The 15,620-nt window shown below is 40.7% G+C and overlaps 1 protein-coding gene across 3 annotated transcripts in view; it reads right to left on the bottom strand.

The window, feature by feature from the left end:
• DYM (dymeclin) overlaps positions 1 to 15,620 on the bottom strand; it is a 213,578-nt gene that overhangs the window by 112,885 nt on the left and 85,073 nt on the right. For all 3 annotated transcript variants that reach the window (XM_051803671.1, XM_051803670.1, XM_051803672.1), the window contains exons 11-13: positions 15,326 to 15,451; positions 7,634 to 7,747; positions 6,356 to 6,450 (exon numbers count right to left, since the gene is read on the bottom strand). In XM_051803671.1, coding sequence (XP_051659631.1) covers positions 6,356 to 6,450; positions 7,634 to 7,747; positions 15,326 to 15,451 — 335 coding nt within the window. The remainder of the gene's footprint in view (positions 1 to 6,355; positions 6,451 to 7,633; positions 7,748 to 15,325; positions 15,452 to 15,620) is intronic.

Here is a 15,620-nt window from a genome sequence, read left to right as displayed (position 1 = left end):
AATGAGGGATTTGTGACTTTTCCCCCCCTCATATCCATAGAGGCAGATTTCACTGCTGCAGTGAAACTCTTCATTACCCTCAGTTCCTCCTTCTCTTCTTTTCTTTTGGTTATAAAAAAGGAATTGGAAAGCTGATGCTCAGAGGGTTCAGTATTTAACAGCTCTGGCCACAGGGCATTAATTCCAAGAAGCCTTTTCCGAGCTTGATCTTTTATTATGATAAAATTCAACTTGTGAAGCCTCTCAATCTCTGCTGCTGTGGGAGCAGAGTCTCTTTTCTCTAGGGTTTTCCATTACAAACACTTCTCTATTATGATTGAGAGATCAGTAAACTGAGATCTAATTTAATGGCCCAATTAATAGACGAAGGTTTGAACCCAGAACACGAAGACCTTGTCTATTGATCATTCCTACAGTGTCATCACAGCCCAGGCCCCCTGCATGTGTGGTGTGACACAAACCTGTGTGTTTCAAAGATTCCCAGAGCTGTGCAGCTCTAGGCAGCACAAATCCCTTGTTCCAACAGTACCAACTGTTGCAGAAGGAAAAAAGGAGGGAGGAACGAATGCTCATGTTCATAAAGGTAGAGGTCGGTGATTGTGTTGTAAATCCATCACTGACATCTTACTCGTGTTATCTTGCTTTTTGATTACTGAAAACTGACACTGCTGAAATTAGACTTTTTCAAAATTATTTTTCCTGGGGTCAACAGGTTCCAACTCACAAATCTAGAACAATTTCAGGAGGTTTTCTATCTGAAAAATGGCTCTAATTTGACACCATTCACTCCCCTGCTGGAAGAAAAAAGCCAGAATGACGAGTTTAACAGAACTGCTAAATACCTTATTCACCTAATTTGATTTGCTCAATTTAGACATCTCAGTTAGAGTCTGAAATGACTAACTAGCTCAAATCTTACAATTTACAAATCACGACTCCTGTATGAGAAGAAACACTTATGTTCCATACCCAGGTTTCCAAACAAGAATTAAATCAGAAAGCAAACAACTTTGAAGCATTCATGCAGCAACCTGGCTTTTTCTTCCCGGTTTTTCTTCTCAAGAAGCATCTTTGAATTGGGTAACTCCATCTCACTAGTTTTCTGCTCCAGCTATCCCATCACTGTTCTCCAGTGAAAGAGGAAGCTCTGTGTTAAAGAGCTTCCTGAAAACATTGTTGACATCAAAGAAAAAAAGGCAGGAAAACCAGAATGCTTACAGAGTTTAAAGCTGTGTGGGAGAGAAATTTGTTTATCTTCCTCTGTGAGCAGCCTAGTGAGTTTTGAGCCAGCAATTACATCTCATTATTGGCACTGCTAAAAACTATTATTAAGTAATTTGTAATTTCTGATTTCATCACATTCACACACTTAAAAATTTCAGATTTTTCAGTTCAGTGTGGCCCCTAAAATGCAGGGCAGATCACACATGTCCTGCTGCTCCGTAAACATTTTTCTTCTTTGCTGAACACACAGGAATTCACACATATTTCTCTGGGTAGAGAGCAGCCCTGAGGAGAAGGGGGTGTTGGTGAACGAGAAATTTATTCACAGTAAGGAAAATATTCAAGGATAGGTTGGACGGGGCTTGGAGCAACTTGGTCCAGTGGAATGTGTCCTGTCCCAAGGCAGGGGGTGGCACTGGATGGGCTTTAAGGTCCCTTCCAACCCAAACCATTCTGGGAGTCCATGAAATACACTGCAATCACAATACAATTTTTCTATAGAAACTTACACACTACAACCTAAAGACAATTTTTAGTCCAACATAAGCCAAGCTAAAAAAGTGCAGCTTAAAGTAACATCAGGTACTCATTCCTAAACAACTGTCAAACACAATTTCACCCAAGAAAATCCCACCAGACTCATATAGGAGGAAACCACACCAGAGAAGTTAAATTACTAATGCAGCAAACCACGAACCAAATGTTTTTTGGGGGCAGCTGAAACTTCTCAAATACAGCAGCACATATCAGAATGGATGGCAATTTTTCACAGCAGCTTCTGAAACACAACTGACCCTACAAAATGGTGAAGACTTTGTTGAAGAGTGAAAAGGGAATGCAGGGCTTCATCCTTCTCTCAGGTGAGAATTGATGAACCCCAGCAATGCAGTCAGACTTTACAAGCATGGATACTTAAGCACTTACAAAAGAAACCTACACCAACCTTTACAGCCTCTTTACAGCCTCAGGCTTTGCTCTCACAGCAGGCACAGCAGGGCTGTGATGACACTTGGGTACAACCCACTGCATCCCATAGCACACACAAGCTGAAGTCTCTGATCTGTATCCTTTTTAAGCACACCTTCTTCTCTAATTCCACCTGACTCCTACAAGCATCAGGAGTATTGTCACAAACCTCTTTCCTCATGCTGTTCCCTGAATCTCACTGAGCCCTCTATGACAGCCAAAGAAACCAGCAAAATATGACACTGATACAATTACAGGCCACCTTTTGATATTTAAGTTCTTTCAGTCATCCAACAGGGAAAGGTGCAGCCAATAAAGTGTTCTTAGGGTCTCACACAGCCCAGCACATGAACAGCTGTGGTGACAGTACAGAAAAAAAGGAAAACTGGGTGGTGTTTCCAGCAGTATAAAGTCATTTAACATTAAAAGTGCATGTCTAATTAGTGAGGTGTATGGCAACCTCTAGTGGCATATGCCTGCTTAGAAAACAGCAAGCATTCCAACATATGAAGCCATACAAAAAGCATTTGCCTTAAGTGATCAGCTGTCTTCTTGTCACTGACTTCATCCAAATGACATGGTGATGAGATGACAGAACACACCGGATCCGAGGAAGACCCTCCACATGTTCCATATCCTAGGGCAGGCAGGCCAAGTTGCAGAGAAGCCAAATATCGTGGAAGCTGCTTCCAAATACGTTAAAGAAATTAATGCCAAATGACTTGCAGTTTTGAGTGTCAAACTGAATACCTGCACCACTATGTAGGTATATTTAAACATAATTTAAAGATACTACAAACACCAGCACTCCACAGAGCAGTGCAGTGTCACTATGCTGATAAAACAGCTCTGTGTAATTAAACACAAATCTCTGATAACAGCAGATAGAGAAGAGAAGGATCTAAAAGTCAGGGCAAACTGCATCAGAGAACATCCAGCCTAAAGTAATATTGCCCTGGATTTTACTATGAAACATCTCTTACTTCTATTTTTACTTCCAGCAGCTGCTTGTGCAAAATTTATACTTGTGATAGATTTATACAAATCTGACAATTTTCATGCTTGCTGGAACGTGGTACAAATTACCCAGCATTATGAAGTCGTATTTTACTGAGGTCTTAAGTGCAGTAGATTGAATATTCCCAGATCATTCTTTCATAGAAAATAGTCTTCAGAATTTAAAACAATTGGCTGTCTCTGCTCAGAATGGGATTAGGAAAAAGCCTGCGTGGAAACGGAATTACTTCTCACATTAAGGAAGGAGTCATTAGAGCATCTGGTGAGGCTTAAATTATGACTGCCTATTCAGTTGTATTGCTAAGCAGTTTTTAAGTTAAGTGTTTCACAGCTACTTAATTTAGAAACCTATACCCTGAAATACTTCAGGTAATATTTTCTTTTTAGGCTTTTCCTTCACACAGAACACCTTCTCTTTATGGATACTGTGCTTTCTGCTCTCAGAGATGCTTGTACTCTGATGGCAGAAGCAGAACAGGAGTATAAATATAAATATTCTGCTTTGGCATCATGGAACATCACTGCTAGTTAAATTTAATAATTGTGGGTAACAGACTTCCTAAGGTAGAAGAAGGAAGAAGCATATATGACTCAAACATCAATCTCTTAAGAAATACGTGTATTCTTACTACTTTTCTTGATAACTGAAACTTTATAACAAATCTGCGTATTTTGAGAGGAAATCAGGTTAAAATACCTTCTTTATGGTGCTTAAACCTAACAAGGAACCTAAGGCTGTAAAGCTCCTGAGAAGAAAACACATTAAAGTCCTACAGGCAACAGGCTGCCCCCAGAACCAGCTCTTCCTTCCAGCCTGCCCATGTCCTGGTCCCACTGGACATTTTAGAACAGATTTTAATACATTTTTATACTGGGGTCCTTTTATTTATAAGCAATCATGATCACAGTGACAAATTAAATCCCAGTCTTGGTGGTCACAGTGACAAATCAAATCCCAGTCTTGGTGATCATTTTTGTTTATTGTCCAGGTGTACAGTTTTATAACTCCAGAATATAACTCCAGTCCTCTCTCCCTAATACTCTTTTGTTTATTTAAAGTCACCTCCTTCATTACAATTTCCACTATATAATAATATGGAGCATCTGGCTATGAAAGGCAGAAGCTTAAAAGTAACAACATGGAATATCTATGAATTATGTAAGAATATCATATTATATAATATAGAGTCTATTGCCATTTTGTTTTGCTTCTTCAGTTGATGAGTATGACCATTTTCTCTATCAATTCTTACATTATTTCCAACCGGAAAAATAAACTCCAACCCTCACGGCACCCAGTGGTTGGGATGACCAACATCCTTCTCAAACTGCTATCCTATGAGACTAAAACCTCTACAGTCCTCCAAATGCACTGAGGTCTCAGTCTAATTTATAGAACCAAAGAACAGAACCATAGAATTGTTTAGGTTGGAAAAGCCCTCCAGGGTCATGGAGTCCAACCATTCCCCAGCACTGCCAAGGCCACCACTAACCCATGTCCCCCAGTGCCACATCCATAGGGCTTTTAAATTCCTCCAGGGACAGGGACTCCAACAGTAGGACTCAACGATCTTTCACTGTGACAGAATTTAGTTTCCCTGTTTTCTGCCATCCACCCCACTGCCTTCTTTCCACATGCACCACTGTCAAGCACCAGTGGAAGTCTGTCTGCCTTCAGTGAGAATGTCAGCAAAGTCATTTCCCATGTAAAATCAAGCAGCAATGTTAAAGTCATATTGTAACTGGGCATGTCTAGAGATATGGGGAATAAGGATCCCAAATGTCAGAGCATCCTACTGAAACACTTACACAAGGAATGCAAGAGAAATTCTTGGGTCTTGAGACTAGCAAGATAACCTCTCCCTCTCCCACCTCTTACTCTGGGCTGCAAAAACAGCATTAGAATAAAATGGAACAAAATCAGAACCCAGGATCATGGGAAGAAGCTCAGAAGTGGCAAATGAAGCATCACAGTAAAAACCAGACCAAGTTTTTGAGAACCAAGGAAGTGTATCTCACACCTGTGATTTCAGGATGTTGCAAATGCTTGGAAAACTCGGCTCCATTTCTATGAGTTTTGGGAAATGAAGACAGCAGGCATTTAAGACAACGCCTGCGATAAGTAAGGGGAAAGTAGCTTCTGTTCAAACTCTGAACCCTCATCACCACGGCCAAGGGTATGAAAAGAGCATGAGTATCAAGCAGGGAAAAGGCAACAACAGAATGCATTCATCCTGGTTACCTGTCCACACTTTTACAAACAACCATTTCCAAAAGAGAAGTGGCTTGGAGAGAATTAAATCCTTAACAAGCTGTTATCTCATGTTAACCCAGTCCTCCACAAAGTGCACAGGCACGCAGTCATAATTTCCTTATTTGTGGCACACTGTCTGTACCTGACAAGCACCATAACAGCTTATTCCAGATCACATTAACAAGGACCTTCCCAGTTTCCCTTGGAACGTGGAGCAGGGTTGGCTGCCAAGATGAGAAGGATGCCTGATGCAGGATTATCTGCCCTTACAAAGTGCTTTGCAGCACGGAAACAAAATAGGAATGACCCACTTCGATACCTACTTCTTTAAAGTTATGGCCCTGTATTAGAACCACAGCAGATATTGACTATTTATTACTATACAGGAAAATAAGCTTTATCCATTGAAAAGCACGGATTTAGGTTTTATTGCCCATATTTGCAGGGTGCTGTCACAAAACAACCATTCCGTTATGTCTGATTTAACAGAGACCTTTAGCCAATTATGCAGGAAGAAGTAAGCTGAAAATCCATCCTGCATAGTAGTTGAGAACCACCATTCAGTGCATTTTTATAATAACATGATACATGACTGAAAAAAACCATAATTCACAAAAATCTCTGAAAACCTTGTGGTTTGAAAGCAGCTACTGAGCTGTTCTGTTAAGAGAACCAAAAGGCAGAAGTTTCTCAGACAGACAAGACAGTGGGGTTTTTGTCCATTCAGAGCAGGTTCAAGTATAAGCAAGTTAAGATATATTCTGGCATTATTTAGTTACTCAGTTATCATTTCTGCTGCTTAGTTCATTGGTATCAATCAAATCACATAAAATCCAAGTTTCTCCACTCCTGAGTTTCAGCAAAGATGATTTTCAGAGAAGTCTGTATATTTACCTGATGATCCTCTGAGCAGCATACTGATGAAGGGAGCGGAACTGGGCTGACATGTTTGCTAAGGCTGCCAGACAATTTGTATGAAGGTATTTGTCCTGTCAGAAAGAAGAGGAAAGATAAAAAAACCAACACATCAAACTGTTCTTCTGACAGACACTGACACCTCCTGCAGGAGTCATTCAAAAGGCTGAGTAATGTATGTTGTTTTAAAGGACAGGGTCAAAAGCACAGAGTGATTCCATACAGATTTCAGGGTGTTTATATCTATATGTACAGACTTGTAGGTGTGTGTCTTCATATCTTTAGCGATGTTGACTTACAATGGCATAACAGATGTAAAAAATACACAGAGACATCTTCCTCTTCTCTCCCTTCCTCTCTCCCTTTTATAGTCTTATCCTGAAACTTTCTACTTCATAACTCATCTCCTTATTAACTCTTTCACAGCATTCCATATATCCCAAAACTATAACCATAGTACACTTCAGGGAACTGATCCTCATTTCAGCATCCCTGAAACCACTTGACCAGATAAGCAACTAACTGATTGCCCTGTCAAAGTCAAGGGTTTTTCACAGAAAAAAACCTGCCCACTTATCCAATCCAAAAGGGATTAGTTTCCCTACTCAAGTCTAAAATATTCATTTGCATAACATAACAGATTCTAAATATGACAAATATATGCCAAAATCGTCCTCCTTCCTTTCAATTCTTTTGATCATAAGAGCAAAATCTTTAATTCTTCCAATTTAAAACACAATTAATTTTTTTGGCTACTTTTTAATGCAAAAATTCTGTGCTTTTAATTGCTGGAAATATTCAGAAGTGCACGATACTATGCTTATATGTTTGAAAAAAAGTATAAAACCAAATTCTTGAAAAATGCACATAACCCATCTGATATGAGCCTATAAAGGTGAAGAAGTAAAATCGCTAACCATAAGTAGAAATGAAATTCCCTCTTTTAAGTCATTTAAGAGGGACAAACAATCTGCAATAATTTATTTCTTTTCTTGAATCTAAGGAACTCTTTCTTCTTGTTTGAAGATGGGTTTGATGCCTGACTTAAGGTCTTTAGAGAATCCTACTCGATGAACTGGATGACAATACAGAAATTGTGTTACAAGTTCAGAAACACCGCACAGTTAATGTACCTGATTTGTCCATTCTCCGCTGCAAATCCAGATGCCACCTGGCTGCAACAGAATGAATAAAATCCCACACCCTGTTTGAAGTTGGGAGTTGGAAATCCACACGCAAGGGCTCCGCGTAACTCACCCTTGTCCGTGTCATGTTGTACTGGATGGTTCTTATCACCACCAGTATCAGGAGACTCCCAAGTGAGATCTCTGTTAGGACACGCTCAGCATACCAAGTGATGTTTTTCAGTATCTGGGGGAAAAAAAAAAAAAAAAAAAAAGAACAAGGTTCTTCAGCACCTCTGTCTGAATAAAGAACATGGGAAGCTGTCTGGAATCTCATGTTCCTTAAGACAAATTCCTTAAATTACCTTCCAGACTCAAATGTCACTTAATTTTTGTATTCCAAAGCATGAGCAAAACAAAATTTAAAAAAAAAAAAAAAAAAGTCAGACCTCTGCAGCATTATCACCTAGGAGATCTCACCAACTTTAAGCCCTGTGGAAACACGCCAGCTGCAGAAAGAGTACTACATTTAGTTATTCCCTATTTTCTATGCCCTGTGCCACCACACTCCTATATTCTTTTTGATTTTAACCCTTTTCACCTTATAAAGACTCCATTTCCACCCTAGACACGTGAATACTGCTGCCAATTCCTTCCCATTTTCCCTCACCACAGGCTGGGCAAGAGGCAGCATGCAGGAGGAGCTCTGACTGATGGGCAAGAGCTCACACGCTGAGGGTCACGGGGCAGATCCACAGGCGAAATGTTGACTCCACACTGACGCCTTTCTCTTGCCAGACACAAGGCCTCTTCCCTTAACACTTAAACAAAGTCATCAGCTAGGTTAAGGCTTTCGTATCTTTCAGTGCTCTCCACTATTGGGGTGGATGAAGTTTACCACCATTTCCAAACTTATTGCAGGAGGAGAATCACTCCATTCTTTCCTTGTACTCCGCCAACCAACACGGAGGAAACATGTGCACAAAACACCATGACTTAAAAGACTGGTAAAAATGAGTCAACAGGAACTGTCCTAAAAACATGGAAAAGATCCTCTATAAATTCAGGGTTATTCTGGGTCAAAACTTAAATATGTTTAAGAAGGACTATTGCACACAAAGCTGCTGCTCTGTATAACTTCATCTTGGAGATACTTAAGTGTGTTTTACTGAAACTTCAGATTCAACGAAAATAATACGGATGTCTTAAAAATTCCAAACCACATCAATCTCAACTATCAACCTCTATTTAACCTCTTCTCTACAGAAGTTACATGAAAACACTTCTGACTATATTCAGGTGTTTCAACACAAGAAGGATGTGAACCTGTTGGAGAGAGTCCAGAGGAGGCCACAGAGATGCTCCAAGGGCTGGAGCCCCTCTGCTCTGGAGCCAGGCTAGGAGAGCTGGAGAAGAGAAGGATCCAGGGAGACCTCAGAGCCCTTCCAGTGTCAGAAGGGGCTCCAGGAGAGCTGGAGAGGGACTTAGGACAAGGACATGGAGGGATAGGAGAAGGGGGAATGGCTTCCCACTGCCAGAGGGCACAGTTAGATGGGATATTGGGAAGGAATTCCTGGCTGTGAGGGTGGGGAGGCCCTGGCACAGGCTGTCCAGAGAAGCTGTGGCTGCCCCTGGATCCCTGCAAGTGTTCAAGGCCAGGTTGGATGGGACTTGGAGCAACCATGTCTAGTGGAAGGTGTCCCTGCCCATGGCAGGGGGTTGGAACTGGATGAGCGTGAATGTCTCTCCAAACCCAAGACATTCTGGCATTCAATGATTCTCTGTCTCTTGAAGCTCTTTCACAGTACAAGAGTCATTTGAAATAGTATTCTGCTTATGACTCCTATTAGTTGGTAAGCTGATGCAGTTTGAGATACAGAAGTCCTTTCTTTACTATATATGAAGAGACAAAAGTTCAGAACATTGAAATAAATTTAAAATAAATTTTAAAAAGGTATGTCCATTATCACACATTGCACGGTACCTCACTTTTTGTCAGCACCTTCCTATTTCCCACATGGAAGCTAAAATGAAGCCAAATGACTGCAACCCATAGATGGGAAAACCACTAATTAATGGCGAAGGTGACAAACATCCCCAGCTGCAGGCTCAGGTGTGGTGGGTTCTGGTAAACACCTTTTGCTAAAAGGATCACAAAATCAGAATACGGGGAAGAGGGGAAGGCTTGAGAGGTATTTAAGGGAAGAATGGTCAAGGCTGAGGAACAGATAGGAAACACGAAATCTCTACAAGAAAGGCTTCCACAAATAGCAGGTGATGAGTGGATGCGGAAGCCAGTATAATTTCTGGTTATAACAAGTCACTAATACTATTTTAAGACAAAGTGGTGATGGTATAAATGAAAGCAAGTCATCCAAGGAGTTTCAGTAAACAAGGACAACTAGTTGGTATGAACAACACAGATGATTAACAGGAAATGCCTGAAAGACAAAGCAAAATCCACACCTATTTTAACCAAAAAAAGGCAATCGGAAAGTTAAAAAGCTGTTAGTTGGATAATTAAATGATTACACATATATGAACTTCACTGCTAGAGGAGAACTTGATCACCCCAACGCTGCTAAGCATAAACCTATGATCAGACATAGCAAGTTCTTGGGTTACTTCACAGCTGCAAAATCATAAAATAAGTGTAGACAGTCATTCTGGTTGCCATTAGTTATGATTCTTAATAATGGCTTATTTATGACTATGTGAATATACCTGTTTTCAAGAGAAGATTTTATATATGAAAATTAATTAACTACTTGGACAAAAAAAAATATCTCAAGCTCAGCATTGGAATCCTCCAGAACAAAAGTATACTGTTATTTGAAGAATATATTACATGATCATTAAGTAATGGTTACACTCTGTAACACATAAATATAAGAGGGATAAGTTGTGGTTGCACATTTCATTTCCTGACTTTTAAAACCTTATTGAAAATCTAACATACTCCTTGTAAAACACAATATAGCTATGAAAAGGGGAGGTAGAAAATATTATTTGTTTTGACATGACGCACAATGCAAATCCAAACACATTTCCAGAAGATTATTGAAAAGACATAATTGCACTCGATTTGCTCTAAAACAATACCCAAGGGTTGGATTGGTTTTTTTTTTCCTCTCTGAGACAAAATACACTTAGTCCAACAAAAAAATATCAGCTTGAATCATTAAATCTCTAAGAAGGTATTTCTTGTAGTCTCTCATTTACGAGTGAAATAGTAAAGCAACCTCCTCCCACAAATAAAATTAGCCCCATGTTTCCTCCCACTCCCTTTGGTGCTATTTTGTGGGGCACATCCCTGCACTTTATGAAGCGAAGTGGAAGCTCCTGATTCACACTAAGCTGGGACTCAGGAGCAGGTCCCATCAAATCCTCTCTCCAAAAAGGTGCCCCAGTGGGACAAGAGGGATAGGACTGGGAGAAGTTAGGTAATCTCAAGCAGGACCTTGAGCCCTCCATCCACATCTTTCTCATCCACCCATGGCTCCCTGTGTTATATACAAGCCATCGTCCTTCCAGTTTTCCCTCCCTGTAATTCATTCCCAATTCTTTGCCTCCACAGACCCCATTCCTTCTCAGTTCTTTTTTTTATCAGCTTCCACTCCCCCACGCACACCTGACAATCATGGCATCACAGAATGGTTTGGGCCCAAAGGGACCTGAAAGCTCACCCAGTCCCACCTCCACGCCATGGGCAGGGACACCTTCCACTAGACATGGTTGCTCCAAGCCACGTCCAACCTGGCCTTGGACACTTCCAGGGATCCAGGAACAGCCACAGCTTCTCTAGGAAACCTGTGCCAGGGCCTCACCACCCTCACAGCCAGGAATCCCTTCCCAATATCCCACCTAGCCCTGCCCTCTGGCAGTGGGAAGCCATTCCCCCTTGTCCTACCTTGCCCATTCCGATCTCTCATCAAAAAGAAGGCTGCCTCCATCTTCCTCAGCATTTTGTCACTCTGTTCCTGTCCTGCCTCTTTACCCATTTCTTTGCTCAGCAGTCCCAAATCTTACTTGTTTCTTGTTTAATTCTTATCTCTCTCCCCCATTACACCATCCCATGTTCCTTGTACAGCCAGCCACAGCCTGTTTCCAATTCCGCCTTTCACATCAGGGCTCCTGTTCCTACACACTTTCAACATGTGGATGTGGCACTTGGGGACACGGGTTTGGTGGTGGCCTTGGCAGTGCTGGGAGAACAGTTGGACTTGACGGCCTTAAAGGACTTTTCCCAACCTAAACAATTCTGTGTGGTTTCAACCACTGCCAAGCAGCAACAGAACCACCACTGGGAGCAGAGTGCCATCCCAGAGGAGCTGGAAGCAGCACTTACATAAGCTTGTCCCTATGGATTTCACCTGACAACATGACCCCTGTGCAGAGGAGGATGCAAACAGCCCAGCTGGCTCTGGGAACAGCAAAATGAGAATATTCAGTCACCACGGACGTCAGGGCACCTCCAGTTACATAGGTGCTGCGCAGATGGAAACAGACTCCCCATGCCCCCGAGACTGGTAATTTGGTCACAATTAGTCACATTATCAGCAACAGAGCCCTGGCACAAAGGCCACCTGACAAAGTTTCAAATGCCTAATGCAAAACATGAAGTTACCAGAGATTGTTAAAAAAACATGCTGACAGCTGTAAGCACAGACAAAGACGTGTTCGTGTCCCGGTCTCACTCCAGAAATGGCAAATGGTTCTCCCTGAAAATCTAAAAACATCAGCCTGGGAAAAGGCCAGTCACTGAGACAACTATTCCTTGAAATAATATACTTACTCCTAAATGAATAAATAAATTCAAGGTTAAAAAGTTACCTCTGAGAACCTGTTACCTCTCCTCTCCTCCACAACGAAGAAAGCAACCACAGCTGGTAGGCAATGAAACAACTATTTGAAAAACAACAACAGCAACCACCACCATCCCTCACACAGCTTTGGGTTTCAGAAGCATGAACCATGAAAATATTCTAAATTTCAAAATCATCTACCTGAAAACAGTGCCACAATTGACCAACCTCACTGATTTGCAGATAACATTAAAAAGCAGAAGGAAAAAGGAAAAGGCTCAGTCCTGGGGTGGTCTTGCAAGAATAATTAAAGAAAAAAAAATTAAATGTTTTGATGAATTACTCTTTTTAACACCAGGCTCCTGGACACCTACAACTCAGGGAGCACAAACAGCACATGCAAAGAGCAGGAGCTCAGATCTACATATACCAAGCAGCAAGATTCTCAGTTTCCCATAACTTTCCTCATGAGATATTTTTTAACACACTAAAAATAAACAGTTAAATCGTGATTTACAGTCTATCACCATTTACTACAGCATGCAGTGCTGTAGTAGTACTAAAAGGGTACTGCTACATAACATTTTGTATTATGTTATTTTGACATCTGGTGTAATTTTATTTACAGTTTCATAAATCAGAGACCAAAAATCACCAATACATGTCTCCTTTGGGGAATTCCTGTATTTACTCATTTACTCTGGTAGCAGTAGTAGTAGTAGTAGTAGTAGTAGTAGTAGTAGTAGTAGTAGTAGTAGTAGTAGTAGTAAAAGCAATTGAGCTCTATGTGGTTACAGTGACCCAGCTGCATTCAACCAATTGCAGGACCTATGCTTTTGATCATATTTTCCAGGCAGTTAAGACCACATTCATTTTAAATAAAAAAATCCTTCAGCATCCTACAGCAGTCAAAAAGAGTTTTTGTGGTTTCCTGAGCTCTTTACCAGCTGGTATAATCACCAGATTTATAAAACTTTGCTTACTAAAATTAATCTGAAAAATCAATAAATAAATGTGGGTTAAATGCCACAAAGGAAAATAGCCCATAAATGGACTGTACAGTCATGCTTCTTATAAGAACAGTACACAGGATATAGAGCAGCAGAGAGAAAAACAGGCTGATCTAAAAAAAAAAAAGCCTTTAAGTTCAATAAAAAAGGCACTGCAAAGCTGCTTTGCCTCCAAATTTGCTCTCTCCTTTGGCATCAAACATGCCCCATCCAGGTGAGAATGGAGAAAAGGATAAAAGAAAGAATAATAAGGAACAGAGGACAACAGGAGGAGGAATTAAGACTATTCCACACCTGTTCTCTGCAGTGCCTTAGCACAGCTTTGGCTTTTGAGGGCAAAAGTTTGCATTTTCACAGCTTTTTCTGCAGTGTGGCTGTCAGGAGAAGCTCACACAGACAGTGCTGCAGACTCAGGTATCTCACAGCCACCTCTCATTATCCACCTAAGAAGCAAATCCAGCAAAACTCTGGCCACACTCTGTTAATGAACAGATGCTTCTCACCAGGCACAGAGGGGAGGAAAGAAGCAGTTAGTGAAAATCTGAAGTAAAATCAAAGATTAAATTCAGGAGAAAATGGAAGAAGCAAAGGCATGACTGAAAAAAAGGAAATCAGTGCAGGGTAGAAGGAACAAGGTGGGGGTTGTGTTTTTATTAAGATGGAAGTAGCAAACCAATATCCACACTGCACAGCAAACACTACAACTCTGCTGGCAGGGTGAGCTGAAAGGCAAGAATAAACCGGACAAGAAAACTTGATCTATGTTTTCATTTCACAGCTGGATCCTCATTAAGAAATTTTAGGGAAATCTTCCACTTTTACTCATCCAGTAAGGAATTTATTAAAAGACTGTGTGTAAAGCCTTCAAACTGAATGAAGAATGATGGGGGAAGAGACTGAGGCAGGAATGAAGCCTTGTCTGCAGCTCAGTTTATGGGAGAGGTTAAATGACTTAGTGACACAGAACCCAAAAATACACATCACACACGTACACCTCTGGTACACATTTACAGGTTCAAGGCACACGAAGTTGGAGGCAGGAGAAAAAAAGCTTCGGGAAAATATTTCTGTCATCTTCATGGTTACTATAGGTGCTCCTACCAAAAGCTGCTTCCTAAAAGGTATTGCCAGGAAATTGCATATAAATCATCTCTTCTTGCTTTCTACCCTCAGAGCTACAGTAAATAATCTGAAATTTCAGAAAATAAATGCTGTAACCAAAAAAAATTGCCTCTCCTTCCAAAACAGGCTGGAAATTTACCTGGGAAGAGTTCTGTTTAGAAACTTTGAAACTAGCTTGCAGCTTTTTTGCCATTTCAATAATTTCACATAAACCCAAGAGAGAGTTTCTGTGTCCCAGTCTAAAAATGAAATTAAACAGTGCAGATATCTCATGCATTATCACAGCTTTAGAAGCTGGGAAACTAGAACATAGTTGTCCAAGGTATTGTCCAGCAGAGACGGTCAAGGTCCACCAAAGTTAGCCAAAATTTGGATTCTATTATATGGATAACATAAAATAGAAACGAATCTAGCAGAATGACACAAAAAGAAATGCCAAGTAAGGAAGTAACAGTCAGTCTGGAAAATAAAACTCCAGTTAAAGCTAAAAGCTGCATCAGACCGGTTAAGCAAAGATTTTAATTAGAAATAAAAAAAGGCTTCCTGTTTTTTTCCCCTCTCCTCTAGGCCCTCGACTTCCACAGCAAACATTCAGCATCTTTGAGGTAGCCTGCCTGGCTATTACCACATTACTTTGTAACAGGAACACCAAAAAAGACAAAGAAAAAGAGGTATATGCAGCGCTTCCTCTACAAGAGGGAGAGGAAAAGTTTTGAAATTGCTCTTCAGGTTACCCATCCTTACAAAAGAAATATGTATCTGTCATCAAATTTGGATGAGCCCATTCAGCCTCCTCTGAGGGAACATATCTGCCAATGTATCTTCATACAAGTAAACACTGAAATAATGTTTAGAGCTGAAGGATTATTTACCAAAACAACAACTCACCACTTCATGAATGGATCGGTTGAAGCCATCGTCCTCTGTGAGGATCAGCAAAATGATAAGAGCCATGTAAACATGGTGTGAGTTCCTTTCCTCAACGTGGTACAGAATTTCAAGAATTGGCAGAACCTTTAGGGAAGGAAAAACGTGCCTATTAGTTTATTCTTCAAATACTTCAGACAATAAACAGAGGAGGCTCTAAAGCTCCCATGTCCTTCTCAATATCATACCAATTCCTCCCTCTTGAAATAACCACCCCTAAGCAGTGATTTTGTCTCTGCAAGAGAGTCTAAAAAAA

Source organism: Manacus candei, unplaced genomic scaffold (assembly GCF_025592945.1).
Source record: "Manacus candei isolate 608988 ecotype Guabito, Panama unplaced genomic scaffold, ASM2559294v1 h1tg000059l, whole genome shotgun sequence".
NCBI classification, from domain to species: domain Eukaryota; kingdom Metazoa; phylum Chordata; class Aves; order Passeriformes; family Pipridae; genus Manacus; species Manacus candei.
This window is presented reverse-complemented; position numbering and strand designations above follow the sequence as displayed.